General features: G+C 35.9%; 1 protein-coding gene across 10 annotated transcripts in view; it reads left to right on the forward strand.

The window, feature by feature from the left end:
• Window positions 1-25,307, forward strand: part of LOC149299905 (muscleblind-like protein 2) — a 41,160-nt gene extending 15,853 nt beyond the window's left edge. Inside the window, exons 2-8 of one of the 10 annotated variants that reach the window (XM_089485936.1) lie at window positions 2,477-2,641; window positions 4,390-4,590; window positions 5,101-5,364; window positions 11,959-12,012; window positions 12,693-12,846; window positions 16,773-16,808; window positions 25,183-25,307. In XM_089485936.1, the coding sequence (XP_089342062.1) occupies window positions 2,477-2,641; window positions 4,390-4,590; window positions 5,101-5,364; window positions 11,959-12,012; window positions 12,693-12,846; window positions 16,773-16,808; window positions 25,183-25,307 (999 nt within the window). Of the gene's footprint in view, window positions 1-2,476; window positions 2,642-4,389; window positions 4,591-5,100; window positions 5,365-11,958; window positions 12,013-12,692; window positions 12,847-16,772; window positions 16,809-17,969; window positions 18,065-25,182 lie in introns of all 10 variants that reach the window. The other 9 variants (XM_089485937.1, XM_089485938.1, XM_089485939.1 and 6 more) reach the window with 9 other exon arrangements.
• The last annotated feature ends 428 nt before the right edge of the window (window positions 25,308-25,735 follow it).

Here is a 25,735-nt window from a genome sequence, read left to right on the forward strand (position 1 = left end):
CAAAAAAAGATTACACTATGTGTACAATATATATGTATGTATGTATATATATATATATATATATATATATAATTCCTCAGTATTTTTTAGGAGTTTTTTGGGAGTGTATTGGTTAAACCATAGGCCGAACATAGGCCGTTATAGCATGAGGCTCTTTATAATTTGTAGTGTCCTGTGGTGTTAATATCATATAAAATGAGAGCAAAAGTATTGTTATAATGTCTCAATATCTGCCACTTTGCTGTCCTAATGTTATTAAATATGAAATCAGACCATTTTAAGCATAGATTATTAAACTTATTCTTGCTTTACCCTTTCCTTATGGTCAGATCGGATATAAAGCTGACTCAGAAGATATTTTCTGAGCGGGATAAAGTAGTCCAGTCTTCCTGTGAGCAGCTTAGTCATCTGATACCTGAAGATCTGTTAATATTCTGAAATAAATCCGAGGCTGCCATCTGCCAGGAGGCTGTGTTGTTCAGCACCACAATTTGGCATTGAGGCAGGGTCTTTCATCAAGTGATACAGCAAAGTGTAGGAGGGAAACAGCCTTGTAAATAGACATTGAGAAGTGCAGAAATATGTTAAAACTGTGTAATAAAATGTATAATTTTTGATTTATGCATGTGTGTTTGTGTGGGTGGGTTGTACTTCTCAGCTTGCTCAAAATGTGTCTAAACACTATTACTGTACTTGAGTTCAGGGACACCTCTAAGTTTTTAGATGCCCTAATAGAGAGTATTATTAGTATTTTTTTCAATTCAAGTGCAACTGAAAATGCATAGTTATGCCTAAGCAAAGGAACATAATACTTATGATCACAAGTTTTGAATGAACAAGTTACATTGCACTCATATAAAGTTCAGAGTAATCCTCACCACTCCCACATCCCCTGAAAGGCGACCTTGGACCATTGGAAGCTCTATCCAGCTGTTTAGTCTGCTTATATGGTACCACCACCTCCTAACACCTGACCAAATACTATATTTGGTGATACTATGTATGTGTATACATTATATATATATATATATATATATATATATATATATATATATATATATATACACCTTTTCCAGGATGCAGGTAGGTTGTCCTGCTGACATCAGAGGTTAGTCCTACTGATGTTACGTGCAGGGTTAGCCCCACACCCAGAAAAAAATCATGGTTATTAGTATGTTATCTTTTATTTATGCAGCACCAACAAGTTATACAGCACTGTACAATTTAATTGAAGCAGTAAACACAGACATAACAAATATACTTTAATACATACAGACACATCAGGAGTTGAGAACCCTGCCTGTGAGCTTGCCATCTAGTGTTATGGTACTTTATACAAAGTTCAAGACAGGAATGGTGGGATTTTGAGGGTCATGCTCATAAGCTTACAATCTAAAGGAGTAGTATGGTTAATTGAAACAAAAGAAAAGGGTGAAAAGAGTGAGTAGTAGCTGTCTTGTAGCAGTAATTAGGGCTAAGTGGTTTCAGCCTGCAAAAGGGGATGTATATGGAGGGAAAGTTTCTCTGTGGTGACCCGGTGACCTGGAGAAGTGCAGCTTCACACCGGAGAGTTCCCAGTTATGATTATATAACACTTCATCACTGCTGTTGTGATGTTTCCGTTCTGGGTCAGTCAGAGGCCTCTAGACTGTAGGGTCGCCTAATAGAACAAGTATAAAATTTAGGTCACTTTTATGTCCTTTTTTTTTAACAATTTAAAAAAAATGTCATGTACTTGACACTGTGTTATGAACAGTCACAGCTTTTGTAATTGCTGTTTTACGGTTGCTTTGTAGTTTCTACAACAAACTAGCTCTCTGGTACTCAGCTGTCATATGTGTTAAAGTTCATATGGTGGCTGGAATGACTACACTCAGGGACAGGCTGGAAAGGCAGAGGTTAGTACTGTGCTGGGAGCATTAGTTATAATGCATGAGCTTTATTGTATTGCGTCTGCTGAGAGGGGAGACTGCTTGCTATATTGGAGCACTGTTACATTGTGTCTGACGATAAGGAGCAAGCAGTGTGACTTCTACTGTCAGAGGGGAAAGCAGGCTGTCAGAAAACAGCCTTCTCCCTGCAAAAACTGGCTCTTTATAGAGTCCGTCAGGGTATCCAAACATCAACCACTTAAACTTTTTAAGAAACAGTCAAATACCAGCCACTTGGCAACTCTAACTTGAGGCCATTGAGTGTTGTCCATTTTACCAATGGCTTGTGGCTGGTGGCTGCTAGTCTTTAGACTTTTCAATGTGAATGCTTGCTTTAAAAACATTTCTTTAGTAACTTGTACTGAATCTTGTAACTGCCCTTGTTACAAGCATATCCTTATGTATACAGCAAAGTCTGTCCCCCTTTTAAGTGTATTTGTAAAACTGTCTATTAAGACTTGATCCTTCCTTGGTAATAAGATGATGCTGGATCAGAATGTGTTTATAGGGGTTCCAGCTTTAACTAACTGTGCAATATTTTGCAGGGACGATGTTCAAGGGAGAACTGCAAATATCTTCATCCGCCAACACATTTAAAAACCCAGCTAGAAATAAATGGCAGGAACAATCTTATCCAGCAGAAAACGGCAGCTGCAATGCTTGCCCAACAGATGCAGTTTATGTTCCCAGGAACCCAGCTCCAGCCAATGGTAAGAACACACATGTGGAAACACACAGACAAGTGTTTGTGGTCCTCGGAATTTAGTTTTGCTGTCAAAAACAGAATAGTTTGCAAACCAGTACTGAGAGTAAGAAGATCATGGTGGTCATCCAGATAAGAGTCGCAATGTATTGTTTAGGATCGTCCCTTGGACTAAGCATTATTAAATTATTATTTTCTTATTTATAACGCACCACCATATTCCATAGCTCTGTACAGTGGGCAAACATGACAGAGGTAGTAGCACATCACATAAGAATTTGGAACAGCATTGCTCAAATAAGGTTTCACAAATCAGAACCCTATTAATAATCAGCTTACTGGACTGTTACCAGTGGTCATACTTGGGAACTCTCAGAATGTGACCCCAAGTAAGTCTTCAGCTGCAGTGGGCAGATTTACATTACTGTGTAGTCTGACTTCTTCGTATTTAACTCTAATATCTGAATTCACAGTTAGTATATTTTTTGTTGACAGTTGACATATCATATTTTTACTTTAAAAACTCTACTCTTTCTATAAATCACATTCACTCATGGTATAAACGTCTTTAATTCCACAATAATGCTAATAAAATGACACACACAGTTGAAATGTAGTCTTGTTTTTCAGGTTGCGACACTAGACCTAGAAATACATTAATCCAGGATTAGGTTTGTCATGGGAAATTGTGCTATAAACTATTAACATGTATTACTGGCATAATTCTATTCTGCAGGGGCAGACATTAATTAACATCTCCAGAAGTTTGTCGCTTAATATGCAAACAAGTCTTTCAGCCCATCTATTTCCCAATTACTCAGATTAACATTTGGTCAGCAGTCCAGCACGCTCTCGGTAAAGAGCATCAGCAAATGATGTTATATTTGTATCTTAATACTGATTTCTGTCACACATGGTTTCCCAAATAATACAAAAGCAGATTCTGGAGAATGTTAGAGAAAAGTAGATATTTTGTGTGATAGCACTTGGCTTTTTTGCAGCATCTAGAGAAGCCAAAATAGATTGCAGAACATAACAAAATATCTAGCAGCATACATTATAGATAAGCCTGTGTGCGGTAATCAACAATATAGGGATTTCAGGCATCTTGATCCCGTGGCATCATCCTTAAAAACAGGAAGACTTAGCTAAAAATGCTAGCTATGTGTATTACTGTATGTAATTTCACTTGTACCTCCTCCTGTTTATGGGTTTGCGGTTATTTTACAGCTGCTTACCCAGATTGTCTTGTATGTTTTTGGCAAGCAACAGCTTTCCTTTTCATGGCCCCCCCCATGTGTGTCATATAAAGGGTAACCAGAACGAGCCTTATTGAAAGATCTATACATGGTCATTGACAGGCCACTGGCAGCTATATATCTTATATAAGGAGAGACATGTTGGAATAGTAATTTACAGAAAAGATAAGGTGGATAAAAGACATGATTATAGTAGCACGTTACATTTAGAGGATATTATAACTAGTTGTGAGCAGTGTGAAAGGTAGAGCAGTCACAGGTATCTTTCATTGTTTATTATTAAGATTGCTCAACTTCTACTATATTGCTCTAGAAGCATTCACTATACATAACCTCTTCATGTTATATGTATAACAATCATTACTGAAATTAATTTGAAAAGATTTGGTTTGCATAAAAAAAATACCACTCCGTAAAACTGTCCAGTCTATTACATTTACGCTCTTTTTAATCTGTGTTCTCGTTTGTTGTGCCTTGTTTTCTTTCTTAATTTCAGCCCACATTTCCTGTAGGCCCTGCATTAGGAACAAACACAGCTATTAGTTTTGCCCCGTACCTTACACAGATGACACCTGGAGTTGGATTAGTTCCTACAGAAATACTCCCCTCTACACCAATGATTGTCCCTGGAAGTCCGCCTGTATCAGTCTCTGGCTCAACTGCTACTCAGAAACTTCTCAGGACAGATAAATTGGAGGTACTCTTTACATTATATTCCTAACAAACAAGGTCCAGAACAGTAAGCTGCTGGGAGAGTGTTATAACCTCCTTGGCTCCCGATGGTCTGGATGACTATGCTTGATCAGTACTATGAACTTACATATTTATTGTGCAAACAATTATTTTCAAACCAGTATTTGAAGGGAACACTTGACAGCACTGGTAGAGACTGATCTTCTCACAGAAAATATATTCTGCTACCATTTCTTTTGGATAAGCTACTACTGAATTTCCAGGTGAGAGATAGGGCAATGTGATACTGAGATACTAAGGTTCTTGTTGACACCATAGATTATGTTAGGAAAATGTACCATTTACCAAGAGCAAGGGGTACAAAGGCTGGACTGGCAAATGGTGGTCCAGTTGGACAACCCTGGGTTGGTTTTTCGTGCATGTGTGCAGGTTTTTGTAATATTTCTGCTGTAATAACACCGAAACGCGTAAATGGTCAGATACACAGTGATTTGCCCTGGTCTTTCCTATGTAGGTATGCAGGGAGTTTCAGAGAGGAAACTGTGCAAGGGGAGAAACTGACTGCCGCTTTGCTCATCCAGCAGACAGCACGATGATTGATACAAATGATAATACTGTAACCGTTTGTATGGATTACATTAAGGGTCGCTGCATGAGGGAGAAATGCAAATATTTTCACCCTCCTGCACATTTGCAGGCCAAAATCAAAGCCGCACAGCATCAAGCCAACCAGGCTGCGGTAGCAGCACAAGCAGCTGCTGCAGCTGCAACAGTAATGGTAAGTGGAAGTTGTAACCCACCTTTAATTATATATATATTGGCAGGGCACAGCATTAACAATCAGTAGTTATGTGTATTATTTCTTACTTAATGTGGTATAATGTATGATAGCATTGGACAGTAAATGAAACCTTGATGTGTTGCTTATCTAGCTTCTCACAATAGTTAAAAGTAAATTGCTCAGCAGAACACGTAATTGTAATTAATACACTGGTTGCCATCCTTTGTGTGCCCTTTTTTTGTATTAAGCACACACGGTACCTTGTAGATGTTACATGGACAGCATTGTTGTGTTTGTAGAGTGGTTGATACAGATAGCCCCATCTTTCTGCCTTTATCAGTCTTTGCAAATAAGTTCTTTGTATGAATGTATTTCATAGAAATTAGTTTTCTAAAAGGTAAATGGATATAAAGGTATTGGTCCCAGAGAAGATATGGAGTCTTTAGCCATAGAAGGTAACACCTATTGGGCCAACATAGAAAGAGGTCTGGAGTCGCATATTTCCTTTCTGGACCTCAAGAGGTCTTCTCAACAACTATTCTGTTGATTAGTTGTTAAGTTATTATAACATTCAATGTATATTCAATGTATTAAAATATACTCTGAATGGAAATTATTCAGATGATAGCTGATTAATATTGTGGCTGCTAATACTTCACATATGGTTAGGGGTAAATTGTAAAAAAATTTGTAAATTTGTTATGATAAAATAATAATAATAATGATAATAGTAATAATAAAACTCTGCACGTATATCATAATGCTAGCGTTTGCATCCAAGTGATCCAAGTGGCTTGGATTTTAGGTTAACTAAATGAAGTTACCACAACACAAGTTGACTTCACTATTGTAGACATTGTCCATACCTGCACATAGAGTATTTCTAATTTAAAGAGACACGTTTTTGATTTAAAATTTAATGAGAGAAATTTAAAATATATATAAACTTGTACAGAATGCAAGTGCAACAAAAAAAACAATTAAAGAAACTTATGTAGTTAACCTCTATTTCTGGTACAATAGGGTTCTGTTGCCTCTCAGGCCTGTCAGTTTTGTTGTAGTAATATAGTCACTCATGCCCCCGATAAATTGCTATTTTCCTATCCTAAACTTGGAAGAAAACCTCTCAGAATTGCATGTCTCTTCAAATATCACACTTAATTAAATTCCATTTTGATAATTCAGTTGGAAATATGCTAAAAAAAGACATGAATAACCAAATTGCTATCAGACTCTAGTGGGTCATGTAATTTTTCATGAATGACCTTTCTGGCATTCCTGTCACTTACAACGTAAAGTTTTTTTTTCATGTTAATTAGAATGTCCCATAATAAGCAGACAATGTCGCAGGGATGACAATAGTTTATTTTAGCAAATGTCACATTGTGACATGTATTGGTACCCAGTTGGTTTGGAAAGCTTATGAAAATAAATTTATGAGGCTTTCATTTTCTATTTCCTGGCAGCTTTTACTATTAAGTAAAGTATTTTTTTTATTCCCTGCCTTATTTGCTTTTATTTATCTTATATGCCTGCCCTTAGTGAAAAAGAAAGTATACCCTCTTTCAATTCTATGTTTTTACATTTCAGGACAAAATAACAATCATTTGTTACTTAGCAGGTCTAAAATTTAGATAAATACAACCTCAGATAAACAACAACACATGACATATTACACCGTGTCATGGTTTATTCAAAAAAACTAAAGTCGAAATGGAGAAGCCTTGTGTGAAAAACTACGTTCACCCTTAGTGCTTCCATGAGAATTAAGATACTAAGTAGCAGACAGGTGCTGTTAATCAAATGCCCTTGATTAATTGATCATTAGTAAGTGTGACCACCTCTATAAAAGCCAGTTTTAGCTCTTTGCTGGTCTGGAGCTTTCAGATGTATGTTAACACAATGCCAAGGAGAAAAGACATCAGCATTGATCTTCGAAAAGTAATTGTTGCTGCCCATCAATCTGGGAAGGGTTATAAGGTCATTTCTCTACAATTTAAAGTCCACCATTCTACAGTGAGAAAGATTATAGTGGGAAACATTAAAGACAGTTGCCATTCTTCCCAGGAGTGGACATCTCAGAAAATTCACTCCAAGGTCAGAGAAATTGCAAAAAAAACAAAGAGTTACATCTCACACTCTACAGGCCTTAGTTAGCATGTTAAATGTTAAAGTTCATGACAGTACAAGTATGGCTTGTTTGGAAGGGTTGCCAGGAGAAATCCTCTTCTCTCTGAAAAAAAAAGAACATGGCAGCATGGATTTGGTTTGCAAATAATTCAAAGAGAGTGTACTTCCTTTCTCACCCGACTGTGTGTGTGTGTGTATATATATATATATGTGCATATGATTTAATAGTGGTGCCTCACGTTTAAAAACGTTTAAAATTGAAATATATATGACGTCTACCTTGTTAAATTGCAGAGTGCTTGGTACAGATAGCCCCAGCTCTGTGCCTGCATCAGTCTTTGCACAACTGAATGATCCCGTTCGACCCTGTATTCTGTTGCCCAGCTGTTATACAAGAAAGCAATTGTCAAAGTTAATATCACTGAACAATGAGTTAGAATATATTATATAAGCGTCACTTGTTTTGTCACGTATGTGAATAAAAGATTTGTTCAAATATCCTTGGGTAGTTAGCACTACTGTGACATTGTAGATTGATAGCAAGTGAGCTGAAAATATTTCTTTTATAATTACATTTATAGAGGTGAGATTTCTTTCTACATGGACATCCTAAGTAGTACCCCCCTTTTTCTTTCTCTCTAGAATGTTTCATTGAATTCAAACTTAATTGAGCCAAAGGCAGGTTACCCTGTATAGTTTTGAAGGACACATTATTTAAAATGAAGACCTTTCTACCTTTCAAGGTAGTATAGTCTGTCCTCATCAGTGAAGTGTGAGCTCTGTGTCTCTTCAGCACTGGGCCTGTCTACTTTTTTTTACTATTTTTACTACTGGTAAAAATCTGAGCTTTATGTTCTCTATCTTTTTAAACACTAGATTACACATGTTAAACCTTAGGTGTTTGAGCTTTGGCACACTATGTCTGTGACACCTAGCTGTTTTTTATTTGAAAATAAGGGAACATGACATAATTACAGCGCTGTCTCCATAATCGAATTTGTTGCTTACCTGTTCTGCTGAACAATTATTTGATTTGTTACTAAACAATAAATAAATAACCAATGTAGAACTCTAGGTATATTAATGGGTCCCAGCACACAGCAAGCAGCAGGGATGGCACAAATACCCTATACAGAACAGCAGCACCTAGAACAAACATCAGCCTGATTTACAAAAAATATAGACCATGCATTCAGTATGCAGGTAATATGATTTAAGTTCTAAGAATTATCTTACCTAAACTTCTTCATCCAAGAACTACTTTAATAATTCTAATTATTCTGCATTAAATAGATCTAAATGTATTCACAGGTTTAGACATGGTGCAGGTGACATTTTGGCACCTAAGGGTAACTGTCTTCCATATATATATATATATATATATATATATATATATATATATATATATATATATATATATATATATATATATATATATATATATATATATATATAATCCAATGCCTAGTAGATATCAGTGACAACCCCTGCCATGTACACTTCACCAATTTATGTAGAATTTACCAAGTTTATTTACTATTCATTATGGGTCCTTATGCAGTTACCTGGCTATTCCCATGCATTTCAAACACTTAAACATTAATAGCCTAAGTATGTCAGCAAGTAAACTATTATTAACCTATGCGTGTCTTGGAAACGTGATTTGCACAATACACAAACTCCTACTTTTACCATTGACAGGTACACTTCAAGGAAAACTTAGGAAAACTGCATCAAATTAGAAAAAATTCCTATATAAACCTCCCGACCTCATCTTAATTATGTTGATCACCATTCATATTCCATCAACAACTTATGTGTAGCATAAAAAAAAGCCCACCCTCATTTACTCTTCAATAATTGTGCCATTTCCTGACTGCATTACTCAGATGCTGGATGACTTTTTAATATAACTCTAGGTGTGTATATATATATATATATATATATATATATATATATATATATATAGTATATATTTTATATAATATAAAGTAATAATGTTTTACAGCATGTTAATAGTTTATATTTATCATTTAAGAAAATGCAAAGTGGGTGAACAAAAAAAGGCTAAATCTAATCATTATTTGTTGTAAAAACACCATTTGCCTTCAAAACCGTATTAGTTCTTCTAGGTACACTTGCACAAAGTGAGGGATTTTGTAGGCATATAGTGTATAGTTGAATATAGGTGTATAGTTAAACAACATAGCTACTAATGGTCATCAATTTAATGTGTAGGTTGAAACTCAATCAGTCATTGAAACAGAAACAGCTGTGTAGGAGGGGGTTAACAAATGTTTTGAAGAAGCACAAAGAAACGGGCAGTGTTGAGGACCATAGACGTAGTGGTTGGGCAAGGAAACTTAGTGCAGTAGAAGAAATATACATAATGTTTACTCCCCTGCACATCAGAAGATGTCCAGCAGTGCCATCAGCTCAACATTGGCAGAAAACAGTGCGACCTTGGTACAGCCATCTGCTGTCCAGAGCAGTCTGGTCAGAAGTGCTCTTCATGGAAAATATGCGGCCAAAAAGCCATACCTCCGATGTGAAAACATTTAAACTACTAATGAGAACACAGGAACTGAGGTGAATGGCAGCAACCGTGTAGCATGGTGGAGGTTCCTTCCAATACCAACAGGGAGGCATCTGATTGGCCTAAAATGTATTCTGCAGCCACAAACATACAGCCAATGACATTAAGAATAATCTTCAGGGCAACGAAGAACAAGGAGTACTGGAAGTGATGGTATGGCCCCACAGAGCCATGATCTCAACATCACCGAGTCTTTCTGGGGTCACATGAAGTGATACTGAGGCTGTTTAAATCCACAGAACAACTGTGATTAGTTCTCCAAGATGTCTGGAACAACCTACCTGCCGAGTTCCTTAAAACACTGTGTGCAAGCGTACCTAGAATAATTGATGCAGTTTTGAAGGCAAAGGGTGGTCCCACCAAATCTTGATTTGATTTAGATTTTTCTTCTAATCACTCAATTCTACATTTTATTAAATGATAAAAATAAATTAATGTTTTTTTTTAAGTATTGTTACGTTACAGTATTTTTTCACACCTGCCTAAAATGTTTGCACGGTGCTATATGTATAGACAAAAGCAGGATTGTAATAATCATGCATATAAATATTAAAGTGGACAATCAAAAAGAACTGGGGTCAGAATGGCTATGTTTGCTTATCCCTTTTTAATAAAGAATGTTATAGCGTATTTTATCTGCCAATGCAGCTCTCTGGCGTCTAACAGCTTCCAAATAGCATACGTGATGCAGTTTGCTTCAGTGCAGCTATTTTCTCCTGGCTCCATAAATTACAGTGAATTGGCTGATATAGCTTGCTTTCCTGAAATTAACCCACCTCTTGACACTAACATCAGTCTGGAAATATTTCAGATTTTCCATAACCTCTCCTCTTTGTTGATATGGATGGGTTCGCCACCTTTCATGTTTTAGTATACCATAGGGATGCTCTTAAAGGTATACCAACTCAAAACCAAGAGTGCTATTTGTAAGACCAGGGGTTGAACCAAAACAATTAACAAAAAGAGAGGATTTGCAGAATAAAATATTAAACATTTTGGGGTGTGTTTCAAAGCTGGGGTAAAAGGCAAAGAGACTATACAAAAGACAAGACATCAGTATAAAAGCAAGTAAACCACAATAGTGCCCCTTAAAGCATTTTTTGGATTAAATATAAATTATTAAGGTATTTTGGTGCAAATGTTAAATATTTGTATTATATATACATTTAATACACTTTAAGATTTTGGTAGATACAACTTGCTGGATGTGGAACATTTACTGTTCATGTGTGCATACATTATACATTTGACATATGTAAGCTATACTGGGGTGCTGTAAATCGTATATTGTTAGCTTGACCTGTGCAAGGACTTGAAAGGACAAGATGTAGGTTACTGTTTAATTTGTTCTAACATTACTAAGCAATAAACAATAGATACCTGTAAGAGTAGTAAAATACAATGAAATTGCTTGTTCGTATGGCAACAAAGGCCTGCTTAAAAAAAACAACTAACTTCTCCTGTCTACTGGTTGAAGCCTAATTCTTTGCTTTTAAATATATATATATTTAATGTGCAAATGCTTTGTGGAGTCTGCTAGATGCTACGTTATTTCTTTTTTTTTTATCTGAACTTCTGTATTTTACTCTCTTATATGCTTTTAACTAAGGTACAGTAGATGCATTTTTGCTTTAGTACTAATTCAAAGTGTAATATTTCTTTCTTTAAATAAACATTTTTGTTGTTGTGCATGCCTAGTGTTTTATATGTTGTATACTGCATTCAGAATATTTTTTTCCTTCTCACCTATCCACAATGCAATGCCGTTCCCATGATGCACCTCTGCTTGCTGTTTACCTGTATGTTAATTCGCTTGAATCCCATTGGCCCACTGCCATCATGTGCTCGCTGCCTGTTATTAAAAGACGCAGTCGACTGCCAAAGCAATGAAGCGACCTCTCGAAGCAACTGTAGATCTGGTACTTTGACCTTTCACCTTTTGCTTTGCATGTAGCTTTTTCAATGAAGCAACTAATTTTTTTTTATTGCTTTTTTTAACATCATCTGAGACAACCAATGCATATAATTAATATACGGAAACTTATATTTAGGCATCTCATTTTTCCATGTGTGAAAAAATACAAGTGAAATAGATTTTTTTCAGTTATATTTCTAACATACTTTCATTTTCAAGTAATTCAAGATGCAAGTTATGACATTTGACTTTATTCCAAATGATTTAGTAAATTAATGGTGATTTTTGCTATATGATTGATTTTTTTTTATATGAATATTGAATTCATTATTCTGCATCTTGTAAAAAAAAATGCTAGAAATTAAATTCTAATATAATCTTATCCTGACGGATGTTACCTTGCTGAGTGATGCAAAGGTTTTGCCTGTAGTTTTGTTACTACGGGGTTAATGTAATGAAACCATGCTTTTGCTACCAATAACCAAAACTCACTCATTCTGCATTGCCTCAGTTTGGGTTAAGGTGCATGGCAAAGCATCTTTTTAATTTAATTGTTTTATTATTATTTTTGTCTTTTTTTTTTTTACCAATGTTTTCACAATATGTAAATATATCTATGTATGTGTGCATTTCAAGTACATACATAATGAACTCTACAAGTGTCATCTAATTCTTTGTTGACAGGCGTTTCCACCTGGCGTCCTCCACTCATTACCAAAGAGACAAGCTCTTGAAAAAAGCAATGGTGCAAGTTCACTTTTTAACCCTAGTGTCTTGCACTATCAACAGGCACTGGCCAGTGCACAGTTGCAGCAACCTGCAGCCTTTTTTCCAGCAGGTATGTGTCACTCCCTATAGCGCACAAGTCCTTGTAGACTTTCACATCCTCTCTGATGATAACCTTGTGATACGTTCAAACATATTGCATGCAAAGTGATAAACAAGTCTGAGATTTTGCAACCGTAAACACAAGCAAAGATTTCTGACACGGGTAATGTTCCCTGGGAATGACACAAATTATTTATGCTCATGCCAATACAATGGAAGAAACTGCATTTTGCACATTAATAAAACTTGCCTCTGAATATCTGAGGTTTACAACACAGTATCTATTCAGTAAAGTCCAGTGCAGGTTTTTTTTTTTTTTATGTTGGCTTGTTTATATAACTTAAGATTGCTCTTAGAAATCCTGGTGTGCCTCTTTTTCTGTATGTTCTGTTTCCATATCTGTATACTATCAATTAATATAAATCACATTTAGATCCTTGTATATAACAGAGTTGTTTTACATTTTGATGTAAAATGGCATGGTTTATACTGCAATTGCATGAATCATCATTCCCATCAAGACCTGTCTTTTCACTAAATCAATTAAAGGGGCAAATTGAAATAGCAGCTTGCCTGGCTAGGAACCACAGAATTTATTGTGACATAGATTTCAAAAGGCAAAAAAATGCATTTGTAGAAATTAATTTACTATAATAGTAAAACAATGTCCTGAATGAAAAATCATGAATCGTTTTTGGACTTTGTCCCAGTAACACTGCTAAATGAACTGCTAAACAGGACAATAATTACTGTTTATAGAAGGAGTCAACCATGACAAGTTATATATAAGGTTTGTTCCTGATATTTCCTTTAAAAACTATTTTTAGCAACTAAGCTTGTATATCGGGGAATGTTTTTTATTCTTTACACCTCAGTCTACACTTTTCAGATAAATTCTTAATTTAATATTGACAAAAAATGGCTTTTTTAGAATGCATATTTTCTTAGTTCAAGCAACATTTAATTTTATATACAATAATGGCAGGTCTTAATTGCATGGTATTATATTTAATGTCTGGGTGTTGAAATTTTGTTAAAATGCTTCTACAGAGAATGATTTTTGATAAATGTTCCGATTTTATCGCTAAAACCTTCTGCATCTTTACCAGATTCTATTTGAAATCTAATGTTGGTTGGAAAAGACACTTATAACATAGCATCACATAACAAAACCTAGATTTGAATTAATATGAATTTAATAGATAGGGGAAAATATGTTTCTACTGTATTAATGACCATTCCGGTTAATTGAAACAATGTCATGTTAAAATAAGTTAAAATTTGAAGCTAAATGTGCTTTAAATTACCAAAGCTTTCTTGAAATCTCTCCTAAAAAACTATGTGTTAACACAACACACTGTATATAGGAAAAATTAGTACAACACTTCAGTTCTAACTAATTTTGTAACTCACTATGTTTTATTTAAATAAAACATATATATATATATATATTTTTATTTTTTTTTCCCTTTTCCAACCAATGAAAGCTGGCAACATATCCAGATGATACTTACTTAAAGCACTAATTTCTTTCTCTGCAAAAAATGTTCTGGGTCATGTATTCTAGCAATCTGGAATTTGTTTCCTTTGCAACTGTTTGTTAGGATTGCTTTAAACACCTCATTCTCCATGTATTACCCGTTATTCTAAGGTCATTCACAGTTTTTTCTCTTTAGAAGTTCAGACCAAGCTACATAAATGTGTAACCATACAACACTATTTTCCTTTTTTTAGAGATGTGATCCTTAAGGACACCCAAATGTAGTTGCAGTGCAAATTATTTATTTAACTCTGATTATTACAAGCTACACTAATGAGTTAAGTAAACAGTTATAGTTACTTCTCTACTTATAGTTAGTAAATCCTTGCCATGGAAACTGAGCATTAATTATGTTAATAATGCTTGTAGATCATGTAAAACCACATTTCCGTCCTTAGTACCACTAATATATATATATATATATATATATATATATATAAAAACACAAACATAGTACTGTGCAAAATTTTTAGACATGCATGAAATCAATGCTTTAAAGTAAGAATGCTTTCAAAAAATAGTCATGTTAATTTTAGTTCATGTTCAGTTTTTTAAGATGTAAAGTCAGTAAACAAAATAGAATAGAATCTAAATCAATATTTGGTGTGACCACTTTTTGCTCTCAAAACAGCATCCGTTATTCTAGGTAGACTTCCACAAAGTCAGGGATTTTTTTTAGGTATATACACTATAAGGACAAAAGTATTGGGACATTACATCAACAGGGACTTTTAAGACATTGCATTCTAAATAAATAGATACATTTGGAGCATTTCTGTGAGAATTGTTGCCAATTTATATGTATTTAGAATGCGATGTCATAAAAGTCCCTGTTGATGTGATGGTCAGGTGTCCCAAAACTTTTGTCCATGTAGTGTAGTTAGGTGTATGATTAAACAATTATACTAATTGATGTGGTGCTAATGCTAGGTTGAAACACAATTATTTACTAAAACAGAAACAGCTGTGTATGAGCTTTGGTCAGCCAAAGGAAGTTTAGTGCAGCAGATGACATATCATGCTTTCATCCCTTTGCAATCGGAAGATGCCCAGCAATGCCATCAGCTCAGCATTTCACCAGAATCAGGAATCTGCACACACCACAGGAACTCAGGTGCTTAGCTGTGCCAGGAAGGGCCAGCTCCCCAGTAAATCAAAATAGAAAAAGGCTCCAGGCACTCAAGGGTATCACTCAGGCAGGTTTATTTGAAAGAGAAGAACAACAACGTTTCAAGTTAGATAAAGACCTCATGTGAGATCGAAACGTTGTTCTTCTCCTTCAAATAAACCTGCCTGAGTGGAACCCTTGAGTGCCTGGAGCCTTTTTTTATTTTGATCAGCTCAGCATTGGCAGAAAACAGTGCGAGCCGAGTACACCCATCCACTGTCTAGAGAAGTCTGGTCAGAAGTGGTCTTCATGGAAAATTTGTGGCCAAAAAGCCATACCTATGACATGGAAACAAGACTGAACAACTCAACTATGCATAAAAACACTGAAAAATGGCAGCAGGTACACTGGACACTTTATCTGCAGATGGCCCAGAGAGCAGTACAGGAGAGTATTATTAGGCAACAGTGAAACATGGTGCAGGATTGGGTCTGCATTTCTGTCAGAAGTGCTCTTCATGGAAGACCTATGCGACCTTGGGGCTGCATTTCTGCAAATGGAATAGGGGACATGGTCAGAATGAATGATCGCCTCAATGCTGAGAAGTACAGGCAGCTACTTATCCATCATGCAATACCATCAGGGAATTGGCCCCATTAACTATCTTCAGTGTAAAGAAGAACAAGGAGTCCTGGAAGTGATAGTATGGCCCGTACAGAGCCCTGATCATCGAGCCTGTCTGGGATTACATGAAGAGAAAGAAGCAACTGAGGCTGCCTGAATCTCCATTGAAAACTCCAAGATGTTATGAACAACGTACCTGCTGAGTTCCTAAAAAACTATGTGCAAGTGTAGCTAGAAGTAAGGATGCTGTGTGGAAGGCAAAGGGTGGGCACACCAAATACTGATCTGCAAAAATGTGGTCAGTTCTTATATACAACATGACAAACAAATAATATATATAATTCTCATAAATCAGGGAGACAAATACTGCCCCCTCACTGTGCTCCAAAGTTTATTTTACTTTCAATTTAGATGATCATCCACACTTAGACGAGAATTTACTCTAATGTACAAATTCATATGGGAAGAGAGTTGGTATTGGTATAGGAAGCTCTTTTTAATGGAATTGTTTCAAAACCATGAATGGCCTTCGATAACTTTTGTCTGCATTAACCCCTACTTATGTAGAGCTGTGCTTGAATTTCTCCCTGAATGTTAACTCTGTGTAGCTAACCTGTTTCTTCCCTTTATTTATTTTCTCCTCTTCTCATTGCATGACACACAGGGTCAGTTTTGTGCATGACACCAGCTACCAGTATTGGTAGGTTCCTATCTACTTTTTAATCTTCTTTTGATGCACAAGCCACCTTTTATGGTTCTAAATGTTTTATAATATGCTTTAGAACACATTCAGCTGTGTTAGTTGTCAAGATTGTAGAATGTAAATCCTCTAGAACTTTCACCTAGAATGTGTCTTCAATTGTTCTGTGGCCTTATAAGTATACCAATAGTTCTATACATTTTTGTGATGTCTATTGAGTTTATGAAAAATGCAGTGTAAGTAGTGATCACCTTTGTGTAAACGTCATAGTGTTGTGCTTTTTTCCTCTTTTTGCTATGTGTAGAATATTTTATCAGAGTTTCCCAGAAATCTAAAGTTCCAAAGGGTGTGTTGGACCTCTAGTTAGCAAGTTGTCTATTTATTTCAAAACACAGTAGATGCATACAGTATTTCTTTGGAAGAGAATCATACTTAATGTTTTTTATATGGACAGGATTTGGTTATTACCCAAGGCTAATGTTTGATAGATATTTTGTAATAATACTTGTAAGTATTGAGGGGTAAAAACATGGTTTCTAAAACCAATGTAAAATATATAACGTTTATAATTGATAGTATGGGAATTTTTTTTTCTTTTTTTATTTCTAGTTATAGAATAAGATAATTGTACTTTGCTTACTAATTTGTCTCTCAAAAGGTTAATATGTTAAAATATCAAGAATAAACCAAATTATAAAAATAATTACATACTAAATATCTGCATAGGTTCATTTTGCATTGTGATTACTGTGTTATTAATGTTAAAGTTTGTTGAGTAAATTGTTAAAAATCAGTCATCATAATTAAAGAAACAGCATTTGGACTGTGTTTTGTAGTATTCACTAGCATTTATGTTCCATGATTAACCGACATATTGTAATATAGAGAGTTTCTGCTTTCTGTCTTAACTTGCTTTTTCTGGGAATCACTGATAATATTTTTTTTATTTTACAAACTTCCTTTAATTGTACCTGTAATAAGCTTTTTTTCCCTTTTTATTTCTCTCCCACGCTTTCTTGCTTTGCATTGTGATTGCATGCCATCTGCTGGTTTAACCCATGATGGCTTGCTGCTATGTGATATTCACCATGCCAAAACCACTTCTATTACCATAATGCTACACCCTCCTGTTCATTGCTTCCATGGTTCCCCTCCTGAAAGTTCCCATGATGCACAGCGCTACGTCCGCCACTGTCTCTGCAGCAACAACTCCTGCAACAAGTGTCCCCTTCGCCGCAACAACCACAGCCAATCAGGTTTGCTCCTTTTAAAGCTTTCTTTCACAAATCCCAAACTCTAAATGAGTGCTAATAAGTTAAAAAAAATTCTCAAGAGAATTTTTTTTATTCTAAATGTGTCTACCCATCGAATTTTTTTTTTGTCAAGTATTTAACAGAAAATGTGTTCATGAACATGGCTGCACTTATTCAGAGTTAACATTTTGCAAGTATTGATCTTTCTGTTTTATGTTTCTTCGTGTGTGTTTTCAAATTAGTGGCATTCTTGTTACTAGGAAAGACAGAGAGGATAAATGCTAAATGAATAAAATAGAAGAGGTTTGTTACCATATTTGCCAGACAAAAGAATCCAGCCTCATCAACTAAATCATGGATATAATTCAAGTGATCATACTTTCCTTCCCAACTGTACAACAATTATATAACATAGAGATTGAATTAGAGTAACCACTGCATTAAACATGTTCTGTTGCTGCCTCCTCCTCTGCATATTACTGAATTCCATAAAAAATGTATATAAAAAGTTAATTGGCCCTGTTTCACAGAGTGGCAGAAACAGTATTATCTAATCAATATCAAGTTCTTAAATGCTCTCCCTTTTCCTTGCCCACTCTTAAAAAGGTTCAGGGCAGAGATAAGTTGATGGCAAGGAAGAACCATGCAGAGGCTGAGAAAAGGAAGTCAACATGCTTTTCCTTTAATACATTTATTATTTTATGTGTCTCATATATATAATTTATGTATTTCATATATTCCCTTTTTTAGTTTTAATTACTTATTTGTAAATTAATTCATTGATAAGGGGGTATGTTTGTATCACATGTTGCATATTTCAGTGTTTTCATATTCACTTCTTAGTGAATGGATCCAGTAGAAACTATGCTGGTTGTGTGCTGAAATATCCATTCTAAGGGACTAACAATAACAGGCCAACACATCATAGAACACCAACACATTTTCAGAAGGTGCCTATGCGTATATACATATTTAGGCATTACATAAAAACATATGGCATGATACCCAACATTTCAAAGAAAAAATGCATTTGTTTTAGGGAGTATTACCTTGCAGAGCTCAGCGTCACAGCATTGTGAAGAGGCCATTTAGTATGTATTGTTATTATAATCCATCAGACAACAATCGTAAATTACATTCCCATTCTCAGTGCAAGAAAAGGTGTGCAGTGCATTACTGAAAACTATTATCTGTCTGAGCATCATAGTGTTAAGTTATACAAGGAATCCTTGATCCAATGAACTATGATGTCATCCATTACACTATTCTTGTCATCTGTCAGTAGTGATCAGCACCAGGCACTGGTTCCTGGAATGTGCATAATGTAGAGCAGCTGGGGACAGAAGCAATGCAGATGACAATACAAGAATGATGATAAACATAGTGCTGACATTGAATAACTTAGCTTCCCCTTGTAAAAATAGCAGTTTCACTTCCACAGGCTCATAATAATAACTTTTTAGGAAAATAAAATCTTGCTATCCATAACCATATGACAACTGACAACATAGATTGATACAAACACATTCTAGAAGATAAATGATTACGGTCATTTCTATCAGCTTTATAATAAATACACAAGTTTCTATTTAAGGGGACGCTGTCATCTTTTGTAGCTTTTCAGCGTATCTAAAGTTATGTAGCTTCTGCATTTTAAAGTCATTTTAACCGTTTTGAAGATAATTGGTTTAAGCGTTGCCTCAGTTGAGATCTGTAACAAGCACAATAGTTAGCCCCAATATTGGCATATGTTATGTTAACATATAATTAGTTTCCTTGTTTTGAAATCATCTCCCTTCTCCCCACTGAACCATTACAAAGGGTGCCAAAACCAGACAGCATCCACAAAATGACAAGAAGTAACTTAACGAAAGTGGAGAGGAAATCTTTCATGTCAAAACCAGGTCAAGTGAATGTGGCTGCTCCCATAAGGCAGATTTCTAATAAAAAATGTAGGTTGTTTTAGTCTTCACACTATTGCAGATTCCGTGTACTGGATTGTAAGATGTGTTTTAAATAGTGACAGATTTGGAAAAGAAAAAGTTAATTTCTTCTCCATACATTAGCCCTTAAGAAACAAAGCAGCGAGGGGCAGAGATAAGTGTGGCAAATGGTTACTGTCCCTTTATTTTATGAGGCTGTCATCATATGTATTAGGTTACTTTCTCCCAGTCCTATGGCTATTTCTCTATAGAGTTTTCATTCAGTACCTCTTCAGCTGCTCACATAGGCTTAACTCTTTTAGTACCTGGACAATTTCAATAGTATGGTAATGTAGACATATTTTTTTTCTTTTTTTATATCAGTACCGATTGATCATGTGCTTTTCAAAAATAAATAACTGCATATAAAGCTAGGTTATAATTTCAAATAGGGTCCCCGTTGGCAACCTGTAGTGCTGATTGTCCAGAATGTGCAGAACAGTCTGTATGGGTTTGGAAGTCAAAGGTTTATAAATGAAAACATTTACAAAAAGAGTAAAAAAATAAGCTACTACTTTAAGTGGTAGGTTTAAACACAGTTTACTAATTCCCAAAACTTATTGGTAAAATACTGTATAACTATAACCCTGAGATCAATGTTCTTTTATATCAAGCTGCAAAAACCATATTGTAGTATTTCAAGTTAAATTCTAATTTAAAAAAAAAAATCAAATAAGCCCATTACCTATGGCAGAACAATATGTTTATTATACCTGTTTGCCTTTTTTACACACAAAGATTGGAACCCCCTTATGTTATCCGGCTGTTTATTTCTGGGGTGTTGCTAAGCTTTCTCTAAAAATAGATGTCGGAGCACCGAAAGCTTTGCAGTTTAGTATACTGGATGCATGACTCAAGAGGTGATACATTTCAGTAACTTAAACTTCCTTGAGTTAGTGATATCCCAAAACAGGTGGCTTCCTTACTGTAGGGTCACTTAATTCCATAACCTGCTGTGCTTCACAGACACAGTAGTGATATGCAATATTTAACAATGAATAAATCACTGCGACTGTGTATGATATGAATATTACATATTGTGATTTAAAGACACTTTACCCCACAATGTTTATGGATATTTGTTTAGTATTGCTAATCTCTGAATTGTATATCTCCCAAGTGTCACTCTTGGGACAGGGCCTATTTGGTACCCAAATCAAATTGGTGTATCACAGTGTTCTATGGCCCTAAAAGTCACAATAATGTGGCTAGAAACAGCAAAAGTTGGGTTTGTATATATATAAATATATATATATATATATATATATAAAAAAAGATTTGGTAAAGCCCTCTCCACTAGTCTCATCCCCAACCATATCCCCTAAAGCAAAAGTATCGCTCTCTGGCCATTTAATGTTTGGCTAAAAGTTGGGAGGTATGGCATTGAAAACACATTCTTCAACATCTGGGCTACCTTTCTCCTCTTGAAAAAACAGATTCATTTTAAATAGATAAGCAGGGTAAGCCGGAGTTTATACAATAAGTTAATTTACTTTAGTAGTTGTATAAAGAGTCCATGTGGGATTAATCACATATATATATACATAAGCCACCTGCAATACCTCCCTATTTATATCAGCATGCCACAGGTGGGGTGTTTGAATGCGGCCATCAGATGTTTTAGGATCTGCTTTTAAATACACCATTTTTTCAATGGTAAACTCCAGTCCTTATAGGCACATTTGCATTTTTTCTTCTCATACAGAGGCATAGAATAATTTTTCAGAATTCTCTCCCTAACATTTAGCAAATTTTCCCAGCTTGCGCATAGATTCAGACCCTCCTGTTAATGGAAAGCGGAAGCGCAAGGTACGCGGACCTCCAGCCTGCTCAAGTGATCACTCGCGCAAGATTTCCAGAGAGGCCAAATATATTCCACACATGCATGTACATTTGGTGCATAACACAGATTATAAAAACAAAAAAAAACATGATCTACATGCTTTCCTCTGTAAGAACACATAGTATTTCTACAGTAATAAACAAACTGTGAAATGAGAACTCTATGGATTGGATAGAATATACAGTAGGTGAGCACTAACAATGTACCGTATTTGCTCGATTATAAGACGAGGTTTTTTTCAGAGCAAATGCTCTGAAAAATACCCCTCGTCTTCTAATCGGGGTCGTCTTCTAATCAGACCTCAAATAGAGGTCTGATTATGAGACTAAGATCCAGATCCCCCGCACCGCTGCAGGGGACCTGGATCCTCCTGTCTCCCCCCCCCCACACTTACTTACCGGTGCTTCCTGCTGTATTGCCGGGGCAGCGGGTTGACGTCTACGCGATCCGCGTAGACAACGTCCGCTGCAGCCGGAAGGAGGTGTGGCTAGCAGCGGGGGTTGTCTGCGTCCGTCGCGGATACCTTCCCCGACTGTCAGAAATCAGAGTTCCCCGCACAGGTGCCGGAACTCTGATCTCTGACAGCCGGGAAAGGTATCCGCGACGGACGCAGACAACCCCCCGCTGCCAACTCCACCTCCTTCCGGCTGCAGCGGAAGGAGGCGTCAACCCGCTGCCCCGGCAATACAGCAGGAATTTGGAAGCACCGGTAAGTGTGTGTGCGTTAAATGGGGGACATAGGGCATTTCTGGAATGCCTTATACCCCTATATGCCACTCTGGCACTTAGGGGGTTAAAAGGCATATTATGGGGCAGAGTGGCATATAGGGAGTTATAAGGCATTTCAGGAAGCAGAGTGGCGTTAAGGGGGCATTTAATAGAGCACTCTGCCTCCTGAAATGCCTTATAGAGTGCTCTATACAATGCCTTTTAACTCCCTTAATGCCACTGCCTCCTGGAATGCCTTATACCTCCCTATATGCCACTCTGCCCCATAATATGCATTTTAACCCCCTAAATGCCAGAATGGGATATAGGGGTATAAGGCATTTCTGGAGGCAGAGTGGCACATAGGGGGTCAAAAGGCATACCATGGGGCACAGTGGCATATAGAGGGTTAAAAGGCATATCATGGGCCACAGTGCCATATTGGTGTGGCAAGCCTGGGGGCAGATGTGCGTAACTGGGGGACAGGTTGGAAAATACAAGGAAATAAAAACAAAAAAAATATTTTTCTCAATCATAGCTTTTATTTAAAAAAATAGTTTACATGAATTAACATTTACTGGTAAAACTTTTTTCCTTTAGGGTCGTCTTATATTCAGGCTTTTTCTTTTTTTCCTAAGTTAATATTCAGATTTTGGGGGGTCGTCTTATAATCAGGGTCGTCTTATAATCGAGCAAATACGGTATATTAATGTCCATATTGAATAGATGGAGTTTATTGTTAGAATATACATTTTGCCTTAGCTGTGTGTCATCATGCTGACTTTCCAGCAGATCAGATTAAACACAATAATTGAAGGATTGCTGAAGCTATTTCTTTGGCATTAAAGAATACTAAACTGCACCATTTCCTTTTAAGGGCAAAAGAACCTGATGATTGCTGCGATGGTTTGTCTCTAAGCAACCATGTTAGGTTGTCTGAGCAGAGACGTATGAATTATCGCTGCTAACTGTGTAAACAGAAATGCACTGTATATGTGACGCAAGACATAAAAGTGAAATATCTTCTACAACTGTGAAGCTGTGAAGATTTACTAAGCCAATGTTTCTGTCTTGCTTTAATGATGATGTCATATAGAGTAATTGAAGAAAAAAAATAAATATATATATATATAGCCTGCTGTATATAATCTTTTGTTAAATAACTTAATAATGCAAGATGTAAAACAAATAACTATTCCCAGCCAATGGAAAATCTTGAAGGAAACTCACTGCAGATATGTCAATTAGAATGCTGGATCGACTTCTTTTTAGCTTCTCTGAATCCAGAGATCATATTTAAATCTCTGAAATTTTTAAAAAAAAAAAAAAACAACATTAACATGACGGATTTTTTTTATGTTCTAATGATCAATGTTAACTTTTTTTAGGTGACAGTTGCTCTGTTAGCCAAAAGCTGGATGAACACAAATTAGTGGGGAATTTAGCAGTATTTAAATGTTACCTGACCATGCACATTAAAAAATATCAGAAATATTAAAAAAATCAAGTCTTATGTGATCTCAGTGTTGCCTTCAGTTAATTGGGCACTGCATGTAATGTATGCCCATTAGCTTTGTCAATTGCTAGGTTGTATAGCTATTTGCGTGATCATTGAGTAATCTGCATGTCATAGAAACATATGAAAAACAGAAGGTATTTTGTCAATACTTGCTAATTTGCCTATGCTTTTGTATGCTTTAAACCCTCTGTCTTCTCCTAGGAATTTTGTTATCTAATGTCTGTGCTTCCAGTTCTCACCTAGACTCACAGATATCCCTAAGAGTGCATCCTAAAACAATGTGCATGTAATGGGGTACTTTGTACACCTTTAAAAAGAGTTGAGTCTGGCTAGATTTTTGACCACAGACAGATATGTCTTCCAGAAGTCCCTAGGGGCATATAGCTGGTACCTCAATGTAAATGGGTCATTATACAGAAAATGAGCGTAGGCGGGGCTACAGTTAACCCTTCTCCTTTTGTCTCCAACAACGCCTCCACAAATATGGCACAGTAGGCAAATGCCTAGTGGAAATCCGTAAATATTCTTGAACAATGAGATATATAAACAGTGATCTGTATCATGTCTGAAAACATTTGGGATCGGATTCAATTGCCAAAGATACATTTGTGTCTAGTTAAAGAGACAGTGACTCCATAGACTGCAATAGAAAAGTGTGATTTTTTTTCCTCGGGTTTAAGAATCTACCACTTCATCTTTAAATGGGTAGATTAGAGTGTAACATTACCATGGCTCTTACCTTCACTTTCTAACTATGCGGGATGAGGCTGTTCTCCCACTTCCCATTTACTTTGTCTAATATAATCGTAGTTTAGTATATTTTCATGCAAATAGTGAAAAAATTGTATACCCCCAATGACTGGGATGCTATCAGAATCACCCATTTAGGGCAAAAGCAGAACAGAACTATGAAGGAACACATTGTGGTGTTTTAGTATGTTGGAGTTAATAACAAAACCGGTAAAACTATCTCTGCTGATTCTTATAGCCTACATTTACTTGTATGGGGTGGGGGGCTGAAATAGCTAATATACAACTTAACTTTAACTTTTGTGTTTTATTTTACCAGATCATACTGAAATAATCAAGACTATAACAGACCATCAAGAAGATTCACAGAAGCTATCAAAGCATCCATACTGTACATACTATCCAACCTCCTCCTCTATAGAGTTGCCACAAACTGCATGCTAAAAAAAAGAAAGGATATTCTCTTTATGGTCAAACTACAAAACTCTTAAGAAGCTAGTGCTGCTATATTATAAATTGGTAATATATATGATATGCGTAATATATTCCAACATAAAATAGTTAACTACCTGATACCAGCTGTGATGTTAGTGGATAATGTTTACTTTTTAATATTTTGTATACCTGACTTCCACTCTACAATATTGTCTTATCACCTGTTATAGCTATGGCAGATATAATGGTTTCACATCCCACTAAGAGTATACAGTTTAAATATTGGAAAACATGTAATATGTACTGGAAATAAATGATTTTCCAATGACTTATAGAAATAGAAGTTAGGTAGTGAATATTAATACTTTAGTATTCCTTTTAAGCCATTAAAATAGGACTACACCATTCCCCCTCTGCAAAGAAGACCAAGAAGTTGA

Source organism: Sceloporus occidentalis, unplaced genomic scaffold (assembly GCF_023333645.1).
Source record: "Sceloporus occidentalis isolate IW3139 unplaced genomic scaffold, rSceOcc1.0.p SCAF_27, whole genome shotgun sequence".
Lineage (NCBI taxonomy): Eukaryota > Metazoa > Chordata > Lepidosauria > Squamata > Phrynosomatidae > Sceloporus > Sceloporus occidentalis.